Source organism: Nycticebus coucang, chromosome 10 (genome assembly GCF_027406575.1).
Source record: "Nycticebus coucang isolate mNycCou1 chromosome 10, mNycCou1.pri, whole genome shotgun sequence".
NCBI classification, from domain to species: Eukaryota; Metazoa; Chordata; class Mammalia; order Primates; family Lorisidae; genus Nycticebus; species Nycticebus coucang.
The window spans coordinates 114,121,503-114,140,591 of NC_069789.1; the positions used below are offsets into that span (position 1 = coordinate 114,121,503).

The window sequence follows — 19,089 nt, forward strand, 5'->3', positions numbered from 1 at the left end:
TGCCCTGCCTCCCTTGCAGAGTAACAGTGTCAGATTAATAACTCATTCAACAGATGTTTATTGAGCACTGCCCTCATGAATTTCACTGTCTGGGAGAAACGGATGATAAACAGATAAATAATGTCAGGTAGCGTTGAATGCTACAAATTTTTAAAAGCCAGGATAAGGAGAAAGGAGAGAGGAAAAAACAGTTTCCATAGGAACTAGGGAAAGAAGGGCTGAAGGAGGTAGCATTATGCAGAGACCTGCGTAAAGCAAAAGAACAAATTATGAAGCCATCTTGGGGAAGAACGTTCCAGGGGGAGTGAATTGGTGGTGTAAAAGAGGTGGGAATAAACGTGGCAAGTCCGGGGAACAACAAGGACTCCCATGTGGCCAGAGTGGGCAGGAGAAGAATAGCAGGAGATAAATGAGGTGAGCAAGGGTGGTTATACGTGTTCTTGTGGAGGTGAGAAGGGCTTGGATTTTATTCTAAGAGTGATGGTAAGTCTTTGGTCCAATGAGTAGATCAAATTTTCATTTTCTATAAATTACTCCAGCTGTTGTGAGAATGGGCTGTAGGGGGGCCACAGGATGATCAAGGCCAATTGTGTGGGCTGATTCTAGCATGCAGTATGGCAGGCGCTGTGCCATGCACTCCTTCCTATTAGCTCAGTGATGTGAGGAATGGACTTTTATCCCCAGTTGATGAAGGATAACCTTGTGGTCCAGACAGGTGAAGTAACATTCCCCAAGGTCTCACAGTAGCAAATCAGGAAAGGAGATGGAGCTCTTGACCCTTTAGCTGTGCTGCCTGATGGAAACCAGGGGACCTGGGTTCTTGTTGCTGCTGAATTACCACGTGGCTTTGGTAAGAAACCAGGGGACCTGGGTTCTTGTTGCTGCTGAATTACCACATGGCTTTGGTAAGAGACTTTTTCCCCTTCTGTTCAATAGTTTCTCCCTCCATTTGAGGAGGTGGGCAGTTGATTCAATTTCTGTTGTGGTTCCAAGCAGCACTATCCAATAGAAATATAATGCAAACTATATGTGCAATTTCAAATTTTCGGTCAAGCACAACAGCTCATGCCTGCAATTCCAGCAATTTGGGAGTCTGAGGCAGGAGGACTGCTAGAAGCCAGGAGTTCAAGACCAGCATGAGCAACATAACAAGACCCCATCTCTATTGTTTTTTAAAAAGTAATTGTTTAAAAAATAAATTTTCTAATAGTCATATTTTTTAAATGGAGACAGGAGAATTTTAATAATAAATTTTATTTGACCCACTATATATAAAATAGTATTTTAACATGTACTCAATATTTTAAAACTTTTTTTTTTTTTTGAGACAGAGCCTCAAGCTGTCGCCCTGGGTAGAGTGCCATGGCATCACAGCTCACAGCAACCTCCAACTCCTGGGCTCAAGCGAGTCTCCTGTCTCCGCCTCCCAAGTAGCTGGGACTACAGGTGCTTGCCACAATGCCCGGCTATTTTTTTTGGTTGCAGCCATCGTTGTTTGGTGGGCCCGGGTTGGATTCAAACCTGCCAGCTCAGGTGTATGTGGCTGGCACCTTAGCCGCTTGAGCCACAGGCACCGAACCAATATTTTAAAACTTTGATGAGTTTATTACATATCTTTTTTCATGTAAAGTTTTCAAAATCCAGCATGTACCTTACACTTGCAGTCCTCAGTTTAGATTCCCAGCAGTTCAGTGGTCACTTGTGGCTATCTTGCTGCATAGTGCGCGGTTGCACCCTGCATCCTGGAGCCAGACTGCCTGAGTTTAAGACCAAGCTCTGCCCCTTAAGCCGTTGTGGCTGGGCAGGTTCCTCCTCTGTACGGTGGAGGAAGGATGATACTGGCACCCTATGGTTATTGTTGCTAAATAAGCATGAATGCTTTGCATAGCGCCTGGCCATTAGTTTAGTGTTTGCTCCTGTATGCTCCCTGCCTTACTGGAGCTTCCTCAGAGCTGGGGAAGATGGCTGTTGTTCTGGTTTTTGCCACAAGGGGTCACTGTGACCACACTGCATCAGGTGGCCATAGCCAGCAAAGCCAGGTCTCTCCCTTCCAGGCCCAGATAAGGAGCTTGGCTCTCTCCCACCTGCCCCCTGGTCTCTGAGCCAGCCCTCAAGTGTGAAAGACACAGGTCAGCATAGATCTTAAGGCCCCATATAAAGACTGGATATTCCTTGACATCAAGACCCCTGTGTTCGTTCGTTCGTTCATTCATTCCAATTTTAGTATATGTGCTGCCGAAGCGAGCACCATTCATTCATGTCATTTGTGACAGCAGTGAACAAAACAAAACCCATCCTTCTGGGAGGGACCAAAAAAATGCAAATAAAATAAGTTGTATATGTAGTATGCCAGAAGATGACAGAAGGATGGGGAGTGTGTCACATATATTGAGGGGGGGGGTAGGGAAGGCCTTGAGGAGAAGGGCACATATGGAGAGGTGAGGCAGAAAGCTCTGTGGACTTACAGGAAGAACATTCCTGGCAGGAAACAGCAAGTGCAAACTCTGAGATTGTAGCAAAGGGCAAAGGGGGGAGTGGAGGAGAGGTAAGAGGGAGAGGCTATATGGGCTCAGCTTTGGTTTTGAGTACTAAGGAAGTCACAGAGGATTTTCGAACAGAAGAGTGATAATGATCATCCCTTTATTCATGCAGTAAACATTTCCTGACACCTCCCAGGAGCCCACAGGCCTGCACAGGGCAGTGGGGAAATACAGCTGAGTCAGCCCCAGTCCCTGCCCTCAATGGTCTCCCTGTCAGTCAGGTGGAGGAGGTGGACAGGGACGTGGGGCAAGTCAAGACCCAGCAGGATACATGCTATTGTGGGGGGGGTGTGGAGGGACAAAGCTCAGGAAGCCCAGAGTTGGGGTGCCTGATCATTCCACGGTGGGTCGTGGAATGCTTCCTGAGGAGGCCGTGTTTGAACCAAGACCCAGACATGAGTAAGAATGAGCACAAAAAAGGGTGAGAGAGGGATGAATGTGCAAGGCAGAGAGAACAGCTCCCCATGAAGGATCCAAGCACTGTGCTGGACTGAGGGGGTGCTAGGAATGGTTTAGAGCAGACAAGGCCAGTCCTGAGCATCAGAAGGATGCCTCTGGGACCACATCCAGAGGGGCGGAAGCTATAAGCTAGGAGGCTGGGGAGAGGACTGGGGTGCAGGTCTAGGCATGGATCCGACAGCTAAAACTTAAGGCAGTGACAAGGACATCAGAAGGATGGGCAAAGATGTGAAGGCTACTTAAATCCTCACCTAGAGCTGGAATCCTACTCAACACTAAGGGTGTGTTTTGTAAGCATTAAAAGCTCTTACATGAACTCAAAGATAGTGTATATTCAAGAGAAGCCTCTCTAACAATAAAGATGTTTGACCCTTAGGCAGGCAGCCCCGGGAAAATCTTTGGTTGAGAAGTGGGGGTTGCAGTAAAGATGGACACCCTAGGAAACATACCTATTCTTTAACTGGTGGCCCTAGTCATCATGGTGGGGTGGCTTTTGTTATGGTCTATGGCCTTGGCAAACACAGCCCCTATAGAAACACAAGGGACCTTTTATTCTTACTGACTGTGACAACGGACCTGTGAAATTCCAGCGTCCTATCCCCTGGGATCAGAAACATTTTTCCCCCTCTAAGAAATTGGAACTCAGTCTCAGAAAGATGGACTTTCTCCCTTCCCCCCATCTCCCATCTGTGTATGGTCTCCTAGGACTGAGTAATTGGAGATCACTGTCAGGTCTGAAAAAATAGGGGGGTTGGGTACAAAGATTCTGGAAAGAATTGGGTGCCAAGATAATCTCATTCACACTGTTTTCACAGATACCCTGCCAAGCTCCAGGCACCAGACTAGACACCAGGGATTTTGCAGCAAACAAGATAGACATCCCTGCCATCATGAAGCCCCAGTCCTAGTAAGAGAACAAATATTTACTGAGCACCTACTATGTGCCAAGGCACAGATGCAGGTAAAGCAGGTGAAAAATCTCTGCCCCATCAGAGTTGACACTCAAGCTATGGGAGACAGATTACACATAAGGGTAGGAAAGTAAGTAAATAAAATATAAGGGACGTTTGACAGTAAGTGCAGAGTGAGAAAAACAACAATAACAAACAAGGAAGCAAACACATAAAGCAATTACAGATTAAAATAAGGTGATACAGAAACTGGAAGGGAATGTCAAGTCTGGAGAAGGTGATCAGGAGGTGACCTTTAAGCTAAGATTTGCGTGATGATCATGGGCAGAGTGGTGGAAGCTGTCCCAGACAGAGGTCCCGAGGTGCAAAGGTGCCTACCATGTGGAGAAAATCAAAGAAGTACAGGGACCGAGGCACAGTTTGTCATGGGGTGATGAGGTTGGAAGGATGGACAAAAGCCAGACAAAAAGTCTCTTGGGGACATTTAGCTTTGATTATAATTGCACTGGGGACTCAAATGTGGGTTTTAAGCAGGTTTAAACATGATACTGTTTTACGTTTCAAGAAAGATGTAGACTGCTGAGTGGAGAATGGGGTGGGGGTCAAGCAAGGAAGCAGCCAGACCAGTTTACATGCTTTTGAACCTGGGCAGGAGAACCTGGGCAGGCAAGAGATAAGTGTATCTGGGAAGAGGGCGGCTGAGTGGAGACAAGTGGGTGGATTCTTTGCCTTCTATTTTGAAGTTAAGGTGACTGGAAATCAGGGGGAGGAATCAGGGACAATTTTCAGCTTTGACCGGAGTAGCTGGGGAGAGGATGCTAACACCAGGACTGGGGTGGGGAGTGGGGGGCGGGTTGTGCCACGCAGCTTAAACAGAAATAAACAGTAATAGAGATTCAGGGAAGGTGGGGCAGAGGCATTCCTTGGCTGTCAACTGAGCATCAGAGACCCAGAGGTGTGCACACAAGGGCTGTCTGGCACACAGCAGATACAGGTGCTCACCAAAGATGTCTGACAGATTACCTGAAGAGTGAATAATCGGAGAGACCCATGAGACTAGTAGCAGAAGAGCCTCAAGTCAGGCAGGTCGGGGTTCGAATCCTAGCTCTACTGTGCAACGTTGGACAGCTGACCTCAATTCCTCATCTCCAAATGGGTGTGATTGTGTGCTGACAGGAGCATTGGGAGAATGGAGACATGACACCTGGTAGGTACTAGAGAAAATGGCCAACCAAGAGCCCACCAGGGCCCAAGGGAAGACAGAGGTGAAGCTCCATTGGCTCACTGCACATTCATTGCGTGCACACTCACGCCAGGCTGTGTGGAGTGATGTGGTGTTTAACAGCCACATGATCTGGGTTCAAGTCCTGACTCTGCCACTTGCACAAGTTATTTCTTTCTAAAGCCTGGTTTCCTCACCTGTAACCTGATACTAATGAGTCCCTAACCCCAAAGGGCTTTCCTAAGGATTAAATGTGACAAAGTATGAAAGCCTTTGGCAACCTGCCTGGTGGCTGTTACAAGTGGAGACAGAGCCAGGCATTGGTTGACTCAGGGAGTTGGAGCCACGGGGAGAGAGGACCCCCAACCTCCAAGTGCTATGTATGACCTGCTGGTACCCAGAGACCACCTGCCCCACCATCCGTTCCCACAGTCATGCCCGGCCACTATCTCCCTGCGGAAGGGCCACACCTCTGAAACCACAAAATCCCACATCCCACTCCCTGGCCACAGCCTCCCATGCTTCCGTGCAGTGGGCGGCTCCGCCATTCCTGTTCTTCCACCTCAAACACACCTGCCCCTCTTCATGCAGCCCCCCTCGAGCGCCCTCTCTCTGCGCTCCTCTACCCCACACCCTCATCCACGCAGCGCTCCCCCTCTCCCCAGTCTCAGCCAGTCCAACCATCACCCAGGCCCGCGCGTGCCGTCCCTTTGCCCGCATCTGGGCAGTTGGAGAAAAAAACAAAATTATCCCACCGCTGAGCCGGTGCCCTTCAAAGGCAAGGTCGCCCACTTCAGCCGCCACCCTCGGCTTTCCCAGCCCCACCCGCCCAGGTGCCCCTGGAGGGGAGCTGCCGCCGTCTCTCCAGTGAGACAGAAGCCCCGGGACCCACACCCCGCCCGCGCCTGGCCCGCCCTTTCCTCCTTCCTCCCGGGAACAATGGAGCAGGCGTCTTTCCCGGAGTGTGGGGCTAATACCACCGCGCCGCCAGTTGCACCATCAGCAACCCCCCTAGTTCCCGTACATTCCGGGGCTGCGGTGAGGAGCCCTCCGCCTGGGTTCAAGTCTTGGCACTCCACTTAGCGTTGTGTAAACTGGGCGAGGGGACTTGGTCTTGACTTCCTCCTCGGTGCAAAGAGGATGGCAGCAGTCTCTGCGTCCTCGAAGTTCTCACGTGACTGAAGGAGGATCAGTGCGTTAATTCCGGAGAAATGCGTTGAACCGAGCAGATCAGCGCGCAAGTGCAAATGGCAGTTGTCTTTGGAGACAATAGAGGAAAAAAGAGCCAGAGGGGCCAGAGGTTCAGACAGACCGGGGGTGCGCACTCCGTCTCCTGCGCTTACAAGCTGGGGGACCTTGGACAAACCCTTTCCTCCTCTCTGCCCCTGTTTCCCGGTCTGTAAAATGGGGACAAAATAGTGGCCATCTTGGAGCCCAGACTTTCCAGGACCTCATCGCCCTCATCGTCTTTTCTCTCTTGGCTCACCCGCCCCTTCCCACCTCAGGGCCTTTGAGCTTGCTGCTCCTGGTCACAGGCCCTCATAACTTGTAACGTCATAGAGTCTATTTATTTACTTTCTCTTCCAGAATAGAAAAATCTGTAGGGCAAGGATTCGGGAGTAGGGTCTATTCTGTTCGTTACTATATTCCCATTGCCTAGAACCATAACAGGTTCCTCATAGGTGCTCCGTATTTGTTGAAAGGAGGGAGGGAGGACACTAACCAGAAAAAGAGCGGGGGGAGATGGTAAACAGAATGTGACATCTGCATACAGGGGACTCTATTCAGCCTTAAGAGGGAAGGGAATTCTGACACTTGCTACAACATGGATGGGTCTTGAGGACATTATATGGAGTGAAATCAGCCAGTCACAAATGGACAAATATAGGTATGATATTATGAGAGGCACCCAGAGTAGTCAAATTCACTCAGCCCAGGGGTACATATAATGGTGGCTGCCAGGGGGGTTGGTGGTAACGGATACAGGGTTTTCCTGGGACATGATAAAAAAGTTGGGGGGACATACATGTGGATGTACACAATCCCACTGCACCACACCTAAAAATGGTTAAAATGGTAGATTTTGTGTTACGTATATTTTACAATATAATTTTTTTTAAGTTTAAGTATTTATAAAAAACAAAACAAAGACGTAGCACAGTACCTGGCTGTGCAGAACAAGCCGTAAACCCGAGCTATTGCTTTGTTCTCGGTATCCCCCAGTTTTTCCTTTCTCACAAAGCTTCCACCAGGCAAACACCCCTTTCCCCCTTCCCTCCCCTCACACCTAGAGTTGGCTGCACCTGTGGTCTCCAGTTCCGGCCCAGCTTCTGCCCCTCCCCCCCACCAACAAAACCTTTCTCTCCCAAATCTCTACTCACCTCTTTGTCTCAGAGGCATCTGACCACCTTGCCACTCCCTGGTTAAAAGTGCTCTTAATCCCAACATCACTCTCTGGGGCCCTTCCTGTCTCTTCAATTGTTCCTTCTAGTCCCTGGGGTAACCTCACTCCCCTAAGCCTTGGGTCTTCTTTGGGGTCTCTTTATACATACTCCCTCAGGAGATTCCACACACACTGGCTTCCAGTGTCATCTGTGCTAGTGATGTCAACTCCCAAATGGAAGGGTTCATTCACCTGGTGGCCATCAAGTCAATAGACACCGCCAAGCTGGTTATAGCAGAGGTGTTTTTATTACTTGGCACAAGTAAGGAGCAAACTGGGAATAGTTTCCAAAGCAGTGTGTCCCCAGACAAGGGGGTTGGGCTGGTCAGAGGATCATGAGGCCTGATCTGATTGGATCCTGAGATGGGGCTGACACCACAGAAAGATCTGATTGGACCCTGGGTCCTGCCATGTGGTGCCTGCTTTTAATCCAGTCCCCGCTCCTTAGCCTAAGCACTTAGATTTCTTCCCATAGTTGCACACTTGGTTCATCTGGGCATGCTTAGGTTACATGACCTTCAACCTGCCAGGGTGGAGGGGTCCATGGCAATCAAAAAATAGCAAGTCAAGCTAGATTGGTCTGGTGCCATGACTGTGATGCCCCATCACTGTCTCTACCCAGGCAGCCCTCCTCACCTCCAGAGAGTCCCTAGCAAGTATCCTGAAGGGCTCCTCTCTTCCCATCTCACCCACTCTGTCACTTTTTCCTCTATCCTCTCCCTTCTTGAATCTCTGAACCCCTCTTTAGGTCTGCACCCCTCTATCTGGGTCTCTGTCTCCCTTTCTCTATGTCCGGGTACCCTCTCTGGGTCTCCATCTCTTACTCCATCTCTTCACCCCATTATCCCTCCTACCCTGCAGAGCAGGAGTTAGGAATTACCAATTCTGGCACCGAACCTCAACTTTCTCACTGTAGCCCCCACTCCCTCATCTCTCCGGAGTAGGAGTGTCCCCAAGTGAGAAAGCAAGGTAGACAGCACTGCCCCGGTGCCAGGTGCCTCCTGCCCCCAGCTCCTGCCCACCCTGCAGCCCCATCCCCGCCTCTCCATCTCTTTCTGGTGCTGTCATCTCTCATCTTTGCCCCCCTGTCTTTTTCGCCTGTGTTCCTTTCATCTGTTGACATCCTTCCCGCCCTGCCTCCCCCACCGCCACCTGCCCCTTCTCTGTCTCCCTCCTGCTCTTCCCCTGCATCGCTGTTTCCTTCAAAGGGTCATGTCTATAACTCATTCCATCATCATCGTCATCGCTTTGACTCTGGTTGTGTTCGTGAGTGTTGGGGGGGTGGGGCGCCTGATTCTTTTTTCTCTCTTCACCATTGTCTCTTTATGTCTGCTTTGTATTCTCTCTTCACCTCGTTCCCTCTGCTTTTCTCCTCCTCTCTCGACTTTTCCACACTCCTCTCTCCATGCATCTGTGTCTGTCTCCCTCTGTCTTGTTTTTCCACCTGCCCTCTCCGTTTCCATCACATTTACCTTCCTCCCCTCCCCCCATCCCTCTCCTCAGTTCCTCCTCCCTTTAACACATTTTCCTGTGTCCCTGGATTTCTTTATATTTTACTTCTCATCCATTTCCCAGCCCCCACCACCACCACCATGAATGCCTTTCTTGGACCCTCTGTTCTTTTCCTCTCTCAGACCCGCCCAGCACCTTCCTCTGACCCCCTCCCCCTTCCCCACCTCTATCACCGAATTTCCTGAATCCACCAACAAATCTACCACCAACAACAACTGGGAACCCTCCCCTGCCCACCCTGCCCTGAGGTTCCCCTTCCTGGATTCCTTCCAGATTATAACATCTTCACCAGTCAGGTTCTCCTTAATAATTGTGGCTGCTTCTCTGGCTAGAGGGGGGAGGGAGGAAATGGGATTAAGGAGTCCTGGGATGGGAACTAGGCAATAAAATAATGTCAAGAGCAGGGCGGTGGGGGCAGGGCCAACTGCCTAGATCAGGGATAAAAGGCTTTGACAGCATGACTAGGAAGAGAGACACCACCCCTACTTCCTTCACGTACCAAGACATCAAGGACAGACCTGCTCTCTGCTCAGCATCCTCCCTGCTGCCATCTGAGGAGGCCCTGGGCCACGCCTTCTTGGACTCAGGCCTCTACCTTTCTATTGTCTCCATGTCTCTGAGAGTCTTGGCCTCTGTGTGAGTGGCTCTCCTTGTCTCTGCCTTTCAGCCCCTGGGACTCTTGCAGGTTCTTTCTCTCTAACTTACTCTTTGCATTTGCCAGAACCCAACCCCTAACCCCCAGAATGTTCCTCCTGCTGACAGCACTTCAAGTCTTGGCTATAGGTAAGAAGACAGTGGAATATGAGGCAAGGGGGTGGTCCCCTGGTGACTCTGAGGAAAGATGGAAAAGGGTCCTGAGGACCCAGGATGAGCATGGGTGGCCTGGTGAGGAAGAATAATGGAGGCGGGCCAGGCATGGTGGCTCATGCCTGTAATCCCAGCCCTCTGGGAGGCCAAGTTGCATGGATTGCCTGAGCTCAGGAGTTCAAGACCAGCCTGAGCAGGAGACCCAGTCTCTAAATATAGCTGGGCATTGTGGTGGGCATCTGTAGCTCCAGCTACTTGGGAGACTGAGGCAAAAGGATTGCTTGAGCCCAAGAGTTTGAGGTTGCTGTGAGCTATGATGCTACTGTACTCTACCAAAGGATGGCAAAGCAAGACTCTGTCTCTAAAAAAAAAAAAAGAAAAAAGGAAGAGTGTGGCTGAGGAGCATGCTGGAGGCCTGAGGTCTGGGGTTGGGGAAAGAAGTGGCTGTAGGAGGTGGAGAGAGGTACTAAGGTCCTGTGGAGAACCATTAGGTTCTGAGTAGGTCATATCAGAAAGAAGGGCTGCAGGGCTCTCTCTCCTTGACTATGTTAGGCAGGAAACAATACGGGGAAGATGGCTTGTCCTAGGGAAGGTGGAGGATGGTGATGAGGTGGTAGGGCTGATGTGGTGGACAGAGTGAGTGGAGGAAAGATGGTGGATCCTGAGGGCTCACACTGAGTTAATTGGGAGGTTGGGGAAGAGACAGGGAGCTCCTTGGATGTGTTGAGGAAGGGAAAGACATGTGGAAGTCAAGAGTTGTATAGTTAGCAAGGCCCTGGATGACGTGACTGTGGACAAAACAATAGATACCCTGGAGTTGCCTTGGGAAAGGTCAGAGAACAGCCGGATTGTGCTGTGGCAATCATGGAGGCAATGTTGGATGTACCTCATGCTGGGAGGGCTGATAGAGATGGGTGGTTTGGGGGTTAGACCAAAAGGAAGGAGACTTGTCAGTTCTGGATATCCTGCAGAGTTCGGGGGGTGGAGAACATTTATTTGCTCATCTGCTTTTCCCACCCCACCCCACCCCACCCCGTCTACTCCTAGGCATGACACAGAGCCAAGAAGATGAGAACAAGATAATTGGTGGCTATACGTGCACCCAGAACTCCCAGCCATGGCAAGCAGCCCTCCTGGCAGGCCCTGGGCGTCGCTTCACCTGTGGAGGGGCCCTGCTTTCAGACCAGTGGGTCATCACTGCTGCTCACTGTGGCCGCCCGTGAGTGACCCCCTCCCCTATTCTTGTGCTAAGTGAGTTCCAGAGTCTGGAGCCCCTAAGCTCAGCTGAGGACCTGGAGTTCTGTGTAAAACCCAACCTCACTGCTGGGTCCCAGCTTGGGGTCTAGCGAAGACCCTGGGCATAGCTCAGGATATAGGGTCCAGCCATGAATATTGGACTCAGTGTAGATTATGAAATCAGATCTGCAGGTTAGAACCCAGGGGCCAGCTAAGAACATAACATACCACCAGGAGACCCAGCCAGAGGCCAAGACTTACATCTAGCCCAAGGTCAGCCTGTTCCAGATTGGTGACTGACTTAGGCAAGAGTATACGTTTTGAAACTCAGAACAGTACCTAGAACCCAGAGCCCAGTCCAGAACCCATAGTCTAACCACGTGCCCATAACCGCACTCTTAAGTGGCACATATAGCTGTAAGAATAGGGAAAGAACCTGGAGTCCATTTCAAATTAAATTATAGCTCCTCTTGGAATAGCCTGAAACCCAGACCTCAACTCAATATTTAAATCCCAGAATTCAGACCATAATCTGAAGCTCCATATAAAACCCACATCGCCTCCCAGATTTCAGACCCAAACCTAGAAACCAGACTCCAGTCAAGAAGTTAAAGTCTGAGTTAGACCTCACACCTCAGCCCAGGGTCTGGTCCAGAAAACCCAAAATGCAAACCAGTCTCCAGAATTCTGGATCCAGGTCACAACCCAGAGCTGCATCCAGAACCTAGAGTCCAACCTGAGGTCAAGGGCTCAGAGCAGAGTCTAGAGAGCCAAGAGCCCAGGCTATCGCCTGGGATTCAAGCTGAAGCAGAGCCCAGCCTGGAAGCAGAATGTGGACCCCATTGGAGTACAGAGCTCACACCATTTCCCAAACCCAGGTCATAAATCAGAGCTTAGTAAAGAGCATGGCCCATAAGAGAACGTCCAGGCCATGGGAGAGGGCAGAAGAGGCCAGGAAGTGCTCGGTCTGCGGTTGGAGAGGAGCAGGTTAGACTCAGGGCAGAACTCATCCTCCAGGTCAGGGAGTGGGGCTGGAGAGTGGGGAGAAGTCTCCTGCTCAGACTGTGAGCAGCACTACTCTTGGTCCTGTGGACCAGGTCCCTTTGGGTAGCCCTAGGCAAGCACAACCTCAGGAGGTGGGAGGCCACACAGCAGGTGCTGCGCGTGGCTCGCCAGGTGACATACCCCAACTACAACTCCCGGAAACATGAAAATGACCTGATGCTGCTGAAGCTGGAGAAGCCTGCCCGGCTGGGGAGGGCAGTGAAGACTATCCCCATTGCCCAGTCGTGTGCCAGCCCTGGGACCCTCTGCCGTGTGTCGGGTTGGGGGACCACATCCAGTCCTATTGGTGAGGACCCCTGTGTCCTGACAAGAAGGGCCTGGGGTCCAGGCCCCCCAGGTCTGTGGGAGGCGGGGCTGGGAGCCTGGATTCCTGGGTCTGAAGGAGGAGGGGGCTAGGGGTCTGGACCCCTGGGTCTGAGGAAGGAGGGGGTTTGGGGTCTGGTCCCCTGGTCTGAGGGAGGAGAGGGTTGAGGTGTTGATCCCTGGGTCTGAGGAAGGCAGGGATGACAGCCTGGGTCCCTGGGTTGTGTGGGTGGATGGACCTCCATTGTAATCCTTCGGTGCCTCTCCCAGTCAGGTACCCCACCGCTCTGCAGTGCGTGAGCATCTACATTGCCCAGAATCAGACATGTCAGCAGGCCTACCCTGGAGCCATCACTGCTGGCATGGTCTGTGCAGGGGTTCCCCAGGGCGGGAAGGACTCGTGTCAGGTAAGGGCCAGGGTGGAAGCTGGAGGTGGGATAGTTCAAGGCTGGGATTTTGGTACCAGAGGATCTTAGGAGCATGAAAGTCAGCATAGATTCTGAGAAGATGGGGAAACCCCAGGGACTGAAAGAGATTGATAGCCAGGCTGTCCTGCTTCCTAGCCTTATACTTCTTAACTAATGAATTTAACACCTTCATTGCTTCATTTTGCTCATCTTCGAATGGGGATAACACCTGTCAGGGTAGGTGGATCTGAATGAGATAGTCCATGGAAAGAGCAGAGGGTGGTAACTACACATGTGAGTGTCAGGGAAACTGATCCAGGGCCTCTAGAGCTCTAGAACTCCCAGAAAGAGGCAGATAGTAAAAGGCGGAGAAGCTCGGCGCCTGTGGCTCAGTGGCTAGGGCTGGTGGGTTCAAACCCAGCCTAGGCCTCCCAAACAACAACAACTACAAAAAAAATAAATAAATAACTGGTGCCTGTAGTCCCATCTACTTGAGAGGCTGAGGCAAGAGAATTGCTTAAGTCCAAGAGTTTGAGGTTGCTGTGAGCAATTCATGCCTCTCCAATCGAGTGACACCATGGCACTCTACCGAGGGTGACATAGTGAGACTCTTTCTCGAAAATAAAGAAAAAGAAAAAGGGAGGGACACAGTTTTATAGATGTAGAGCTAAGATGGAGAGAGACCCAGTAAGACCCAAGCAACAGAGGTAGGGATAGAGACAGACATAGGACCAGAGACAAGAGACAGAAGCGTCTCCCACTCTGGTGGCTGAGGTCTCAGAGCTGGGGCAGGACACTGCCCTGGAGCCCTGCCCTCGTGTCTCAGCCTGTCCCCTTGCCCATCTGTGCCTCTTGGGTTTTCTGTGCCCCTGGCTCTGGCCATCTGTCCTTTAGTATCTCCATCTCATCCTTTCCCTTCAGGGTGACTCTGGGGGACCCCTTGTGTGCGGAGAGCAGCTTCAGGGCCTCGTGTCCTGGGGAATGGAGCGCTGTGCCCAGTCTGGGTACCCTGGCGTGTACACCAACCTGTGCAAGTATCAAAACTGGATCCAGGAGGTGATGCGGTCATCCCCATGACTGCATGTTGCTGCCCTCACTGGCCTCCCCAGGCTTCCTCTCTCCTCCCAAGACCCTGGAGCCCTGCCCCTAGCACTCTAACCCTTACCCCTGGGTCTGGCTCTCCCTTTATCAGAACAGTTGCTCTAGGATTTTTCTCTCCACTCATGCCTCCCACTCTAGCATCACCACTGTTACTCAAGACCCTGTAGGCACAGCAGGCAGGAGCACAGACACTCCGAACTGCTGTTGTAGTCCAGAGAAGACTATTTTCAAAATCCTTAGTGTGTCTAAAAACCAAATAAACAATAACTGTAAAAGTGGAACAGTCTCAAATTTCATTCATCCATTCCTTTAATGCATTCACAATCATATAAAGAAAATATATTCTATATACACAATGGGATACCATTTAGCCACAAAAAAAGAGTGCATTCATGTCTTTTGCAGCAACATGGATGGACTTGGAGGCCATCATGTTATTAAAATGTGAACAACTCAGACACAGAAAGACAAATCTGGCAGATTCTCATTTATAAGTGGGAACTAAATATGTGTCTGCGTGGATGTAGAGCAGTGGTTCTCAACCTTCCTAATGCCATGACGTATTTTCATTGTTACAAAAGGGTCGGGACCCACAGTTTGAGAACCACTAATGTAGAGTGTGGAGTGATGGACAAGGAGACTCAGAAGGGTCGGGAGGTGGATGATGAGAGATTACTTAATGGATACAATGGAGTTATTGGGGTGATGGATGCCCTAAAAGCTCGGACTTCAACACTACACTTGTAACAAATCTATGGGGTACAGAATGTATATAACAAAATACACACAGGTGTATGTAACAAAATTACACCTGTACCCCATAAATGTATACAAGTTTTTTTTTTTTGTTTTTTTTTTTATTTTGGCCGGGGCTGGGTTTGAACCCGCCACCTCTGGCATATGGGACCAGCACCCTACTCCTTGAGCCACAGGCACCACCCATGTATACAAGTTTTAAAAAAGGAAACACATACCCATGTACATCAGGTCCAGCCAAGAGCCAAGCGGCTGCCTCATTCGTGTTGTCCCTTGGGAGTCTGCATGCCTCTCCAATTGTATCTGGTGCCTAGAAGAAAACACCCGAGCCTTGCTGTGTGCCCCCTCCACAGCCTCTTCTCTGGAGCTGCCATGGTCCAGGGCAAGGACCTGCCTTGTTTCCTATAAAATTTTGTGCAAATGGAGAGGTCCTCTTTTTTCTAATCAGATCTCAGGTGATCTGATTTTCCTAATCAACTCTCAGGTGAAGAGAGTTGAGTAATCACACTCTTGAGTTCCAGTCCAAACAAAGCCCTTCTCTTGTTTTATTTATTATTCCCACCCTCCATCCTTGTCTCCCTTAGCCTCCCTCCCCATAGTCACCAACACAAATGGCCTCGAACACCTGGCATCCTCAGAAAACGAGGCTTTGTCACATTGTCATCCTTTTCCTGTTGTTTCTAATTTACATGATACCATTACGTTAGGAATCGCATTCTCTCTCTTTCACTCTTCAAGGACTCTGTACTGCACCGTGGGCATGGCTAAGCACCAGGCCTTGCTCTAGCTGGCAGAGGAAGAGTGGTGAGCAAGCCAGCTGGAATCCCTCACTGAGCTTACATTCTAGCAGGAGACGACAGACTAGAAGCAATAAATGGAAATTTAAAAGCAAAGCAGAGTCCCTGTGAGTAAAAAGACCAATGAACTCAGGCTGGGCAGCAGCCCCAGTGTGTGTGAGAGCCAGCTCACAGACGCTCACAAGAGTTGACTGGCAAGTTTTCAGGAATTTTGAGAGCCAGTTGCTAAATACAGCCATTATTAAAAATTAGATTATATAAACTCACAATTAAATAATTTATTTAAAAAACAAAAGTAATAGGCTAGGTGCCTGTGGCTCAAGCGGCTAAGGTTTCAGCCACATACACCTGAGCTGGCAGGTTCAAATCCAGCCCGGGCCTGCCAAACAACAATGATGGCTGCAACCAAAAAATAGCTAGGCGTTGTGGCAGGCGCCTGTAGTCCCAGCTACTTGGGAGGTGGAGGCAGGAGAATCGCTTGAGCCCAGGAGTTGGAGGTTGCTGTGAGCTGTGATGCCACAGCACTCTACCCAGGGCAACAGCTTGAGGCTCTGTCTCATTAAAAAAAAAAAAAAAAGGTAATAAATACTCAAAATATGTCCATTCCCAATTATTTTAACTAATCCTAATGCTTTGAGGTTATCTGTGTCTGCTGTATTATGCAGCAGACACAGACATGGTCCATCCATAGACATTGCATTGACAGCTTGACATCAGCCAAAGCAGGAATGTTTACACCACAGAAACTGGCAAAAGCTACAGAGAAGGACTTTTTTTTTCCCTTCAAGAAGCCATTGTTAAACCTTTACCAGTGCATCCCTGGAGAGATCTGCCTGGGAATGACCTAATGATCTTAGTGTCTTCCTGGAAGATCTGTGCCTAGATACTACAGAGTACAAATAAAGTAGAATGTTGTGCTGACCTCATGTTTTCGGGGGGACAGCGCAGTATTGGGGAGCTCTTAGGTGGCAGATCTAGGATATGCATAACTATGGCAGCACAAAACAATGCTGGGAAATGGGGCTACACCCTTTTTTCTCCCTTCATCCCACCCTTCGGGCCCTGGCAACTGCCATTCTACTCTCTGCTTCTAGAAATTTTACTTTTTTTTTTTTTGAGACAGAGTTTCACTCTGCCACCCTGAGTAGAGTGCCATGGCATCATAGTTCACAGCAATCTCAAACTCTTGGACTCAAGAAATCCTCTTGCTTCACCATCCTGAGTAGCTAAGACTCCAGGTGCCCACATGACACCCAGCTAGTTTTTCTATTTTTAGTAGAGATGAGATCTCACTTATGCATAGGCTGGTCTCAAACTGCTGAGCTTAAGAAATCCACCTGCCTCAGCCTCCCAGAGTGCTACGATTACAGGCGTGAGCTACCATACCTGGCCAAGAGTTTGACTTTTTTAGATTTCACATGTAAATAAGAGCAAGCAGCATTTGTCTTTCTGTGTGACTTATTTCAGTTAATATTGTATCCTCCAAGCCAATTGATATCATCACAAACAACAGGATTTTATTCTTTTTTTTTTTTTTTTTTTTTTTTATTTTTGGCCGGGGCTGGGCTTGAACCCGCCACCTCCAGCATATGGGACCGGCGCCCTACCCGTTGAGCCACAGGCGCCGCCCAGGGTTTTATTCTTTATATAGCTAAATAATATTCCATTATACAAATGTTACATTTCCTTTATCCATTCATCCACCAATAGATACTAAGATTATTCCTATGTGTTGGCTATTGTAAATACAGCTGCAGTGAACATGGGAGTGCATGTATCTCTTGAAGATAATGATTTAATTTCCTCTGGATACATACCTAGAAATGGAATTGCTGGATTATATGGGAGTTCTATTTTTAGTTTTTTGAGGAGGTTCCATATTGTATTCTACAACAGCTATACCCATTTACATTCCCACCAACAGCATAGAAGGATCCCTTTTCTTTATATCTTTGCCAACATTTGTTATCTCATTTCTTTTTGATGCTACTCGTTCTAACAGGTTGTCAGCTGAGATCTCATTGTGGTTTTCATTTGCATTTCCCTGATGATTAGTGATATGGAGCTCCTTATCATATACTTGTTGGTCGTTTGTATGCATCCTTTTAAGAAATGTCTATTTAGGTTCTTTGTTCATTTTTCAATTGGGTTATTTGTTTTCTTTCAATAGAGTTGTTATCATTCTTCCTATATTTTGGATATAAACCTCTTTTTAGATACATAATTTGTGAAATGTTTCCCTCCGTTCTTTAGGTTCTCTTTTTGCTCTCTTGATTATTTGTTGCACAGAAACTTTTTAGTTCAATACAATCCCATTTGTCTATTTTTACTTTTGCTGCCTGTGCTTTTGGGATCATATGCAAAAAATTATTGGCCAGGCCAATTGCTATACTTCTTCTAATAGTTTTACAGTTTCAGGTCTTATGTTTTAAGTCTTTAATTAATTTTGAGTTTATTTTTGTATATAGCGTGAGATAGGGGTCCAGTTTCATTCTTCTCCATGTGAGTATTCAGTTTTTCAAAAAGCATTTGTTAAAGAAACCACCCTCTCTCCATTGTGTGTTCTTGACTCTTTTGTCGAAGATCAGTTGACTATACATACACAGATTTATTTCTGGGATCTCTATTCTGTTCCATTGGTTTATATATCTGTTTTTGTGCCAACACCATACTGTTTTGATTACTATAGCTATGTAGTATGCTCTGAAATCAGACAAAGCCTTCAGCTTTGTTCTTCTTGCTCAAGATTTCTTTGGCTATTCAAGGTCATTTGTGGTTTCATGTGGATTTTAGAATTTTTTTATTTCTGTGAAAAATGCCATTGGAATTTTGATAAGGAGTGCATTGAATCTATAGTTCACTTTGGTTATTATGGACATTTTAACAATATTAATTCTTTTATCCTTTGAACTTGAGATGTGTTTCCATTTATTTCTATTATCATCCATTTATTTCATCAATGTTTTAGTTTTTAGTGTACAGATCTTTTTACTTTCTTGGTTAATTGGTTTTGATGCTACTATAAATGGAATTGCTTTCTTAATTTTTTTTTCTGATTGCTCAGCATACAGAAATACAACTGGATTTTTTGTATGTTGATTTTATATCCCAGAACTTCACTGAATTGGGTTATTAGTTCTAGGAGATTTGGGTTTGACTCTTTTGGGTTTTCTATATATAAGATCGTTACATCTACAGAAGTAATTTTGCTTCTTCCTTTCTGATTTGAATGCCTTTTATTTCTCTTTTGTGCCTAATTGCTGTGGCTAGGGCTTTCAGTACTATGTTAAATAGAAATGGCAAGAATGGATATCCTTGTCTTGTTATTGGTCTTAGAGGAAACATTGTCAACTTTTCAACTTTGAGTGTGATGTTTGTTGTGAACTTGTAATATATGCCCTTTATAATGTCAAGGTGCATTTATTTTATACCTAATTTGTTGACAATCTTTGTCATAAAAGGATGTTGTATTTTGTCAAATGATTTTTTTGCATTCATTAAAATAATCATATAATTTTTATCTTTCATTC

At 48.0% G+C, this 19,089-nt stretch overlaps 1 protein-coding gene across 1 annotated transcript; it reads left to right on the top strand.

Moving 5' to 3' along the window:
* The first annotated feature begins 9,567 nt into the window (after positions 1-9,567).
* Positions 9,568-14,284, top strand: KLK14 (kallikrein related peptidase 14). The gene is made up of 6 exons (XM_053607740.1): positions 9,568-9,723; positions 9,809-9,870; positions 10,942-11,113; positions 12,228-12,481; positions 12,769-12,905; positions 13,827-14,284. The coding sequence occupies exons 1-6, from the start codon at positions 9,698-9,700 to the stop codon at positions 13,980-13,982; spliced, it is 807 nt and encodes a 268-aa protein (XP_053463715.1). The 5' UTR covers positions 9,568-9,697; the 3' UTR covers positions 13,983-14,284.
* Positions 14,285-19,089: the final 4,805 nt, after the last annotated feature.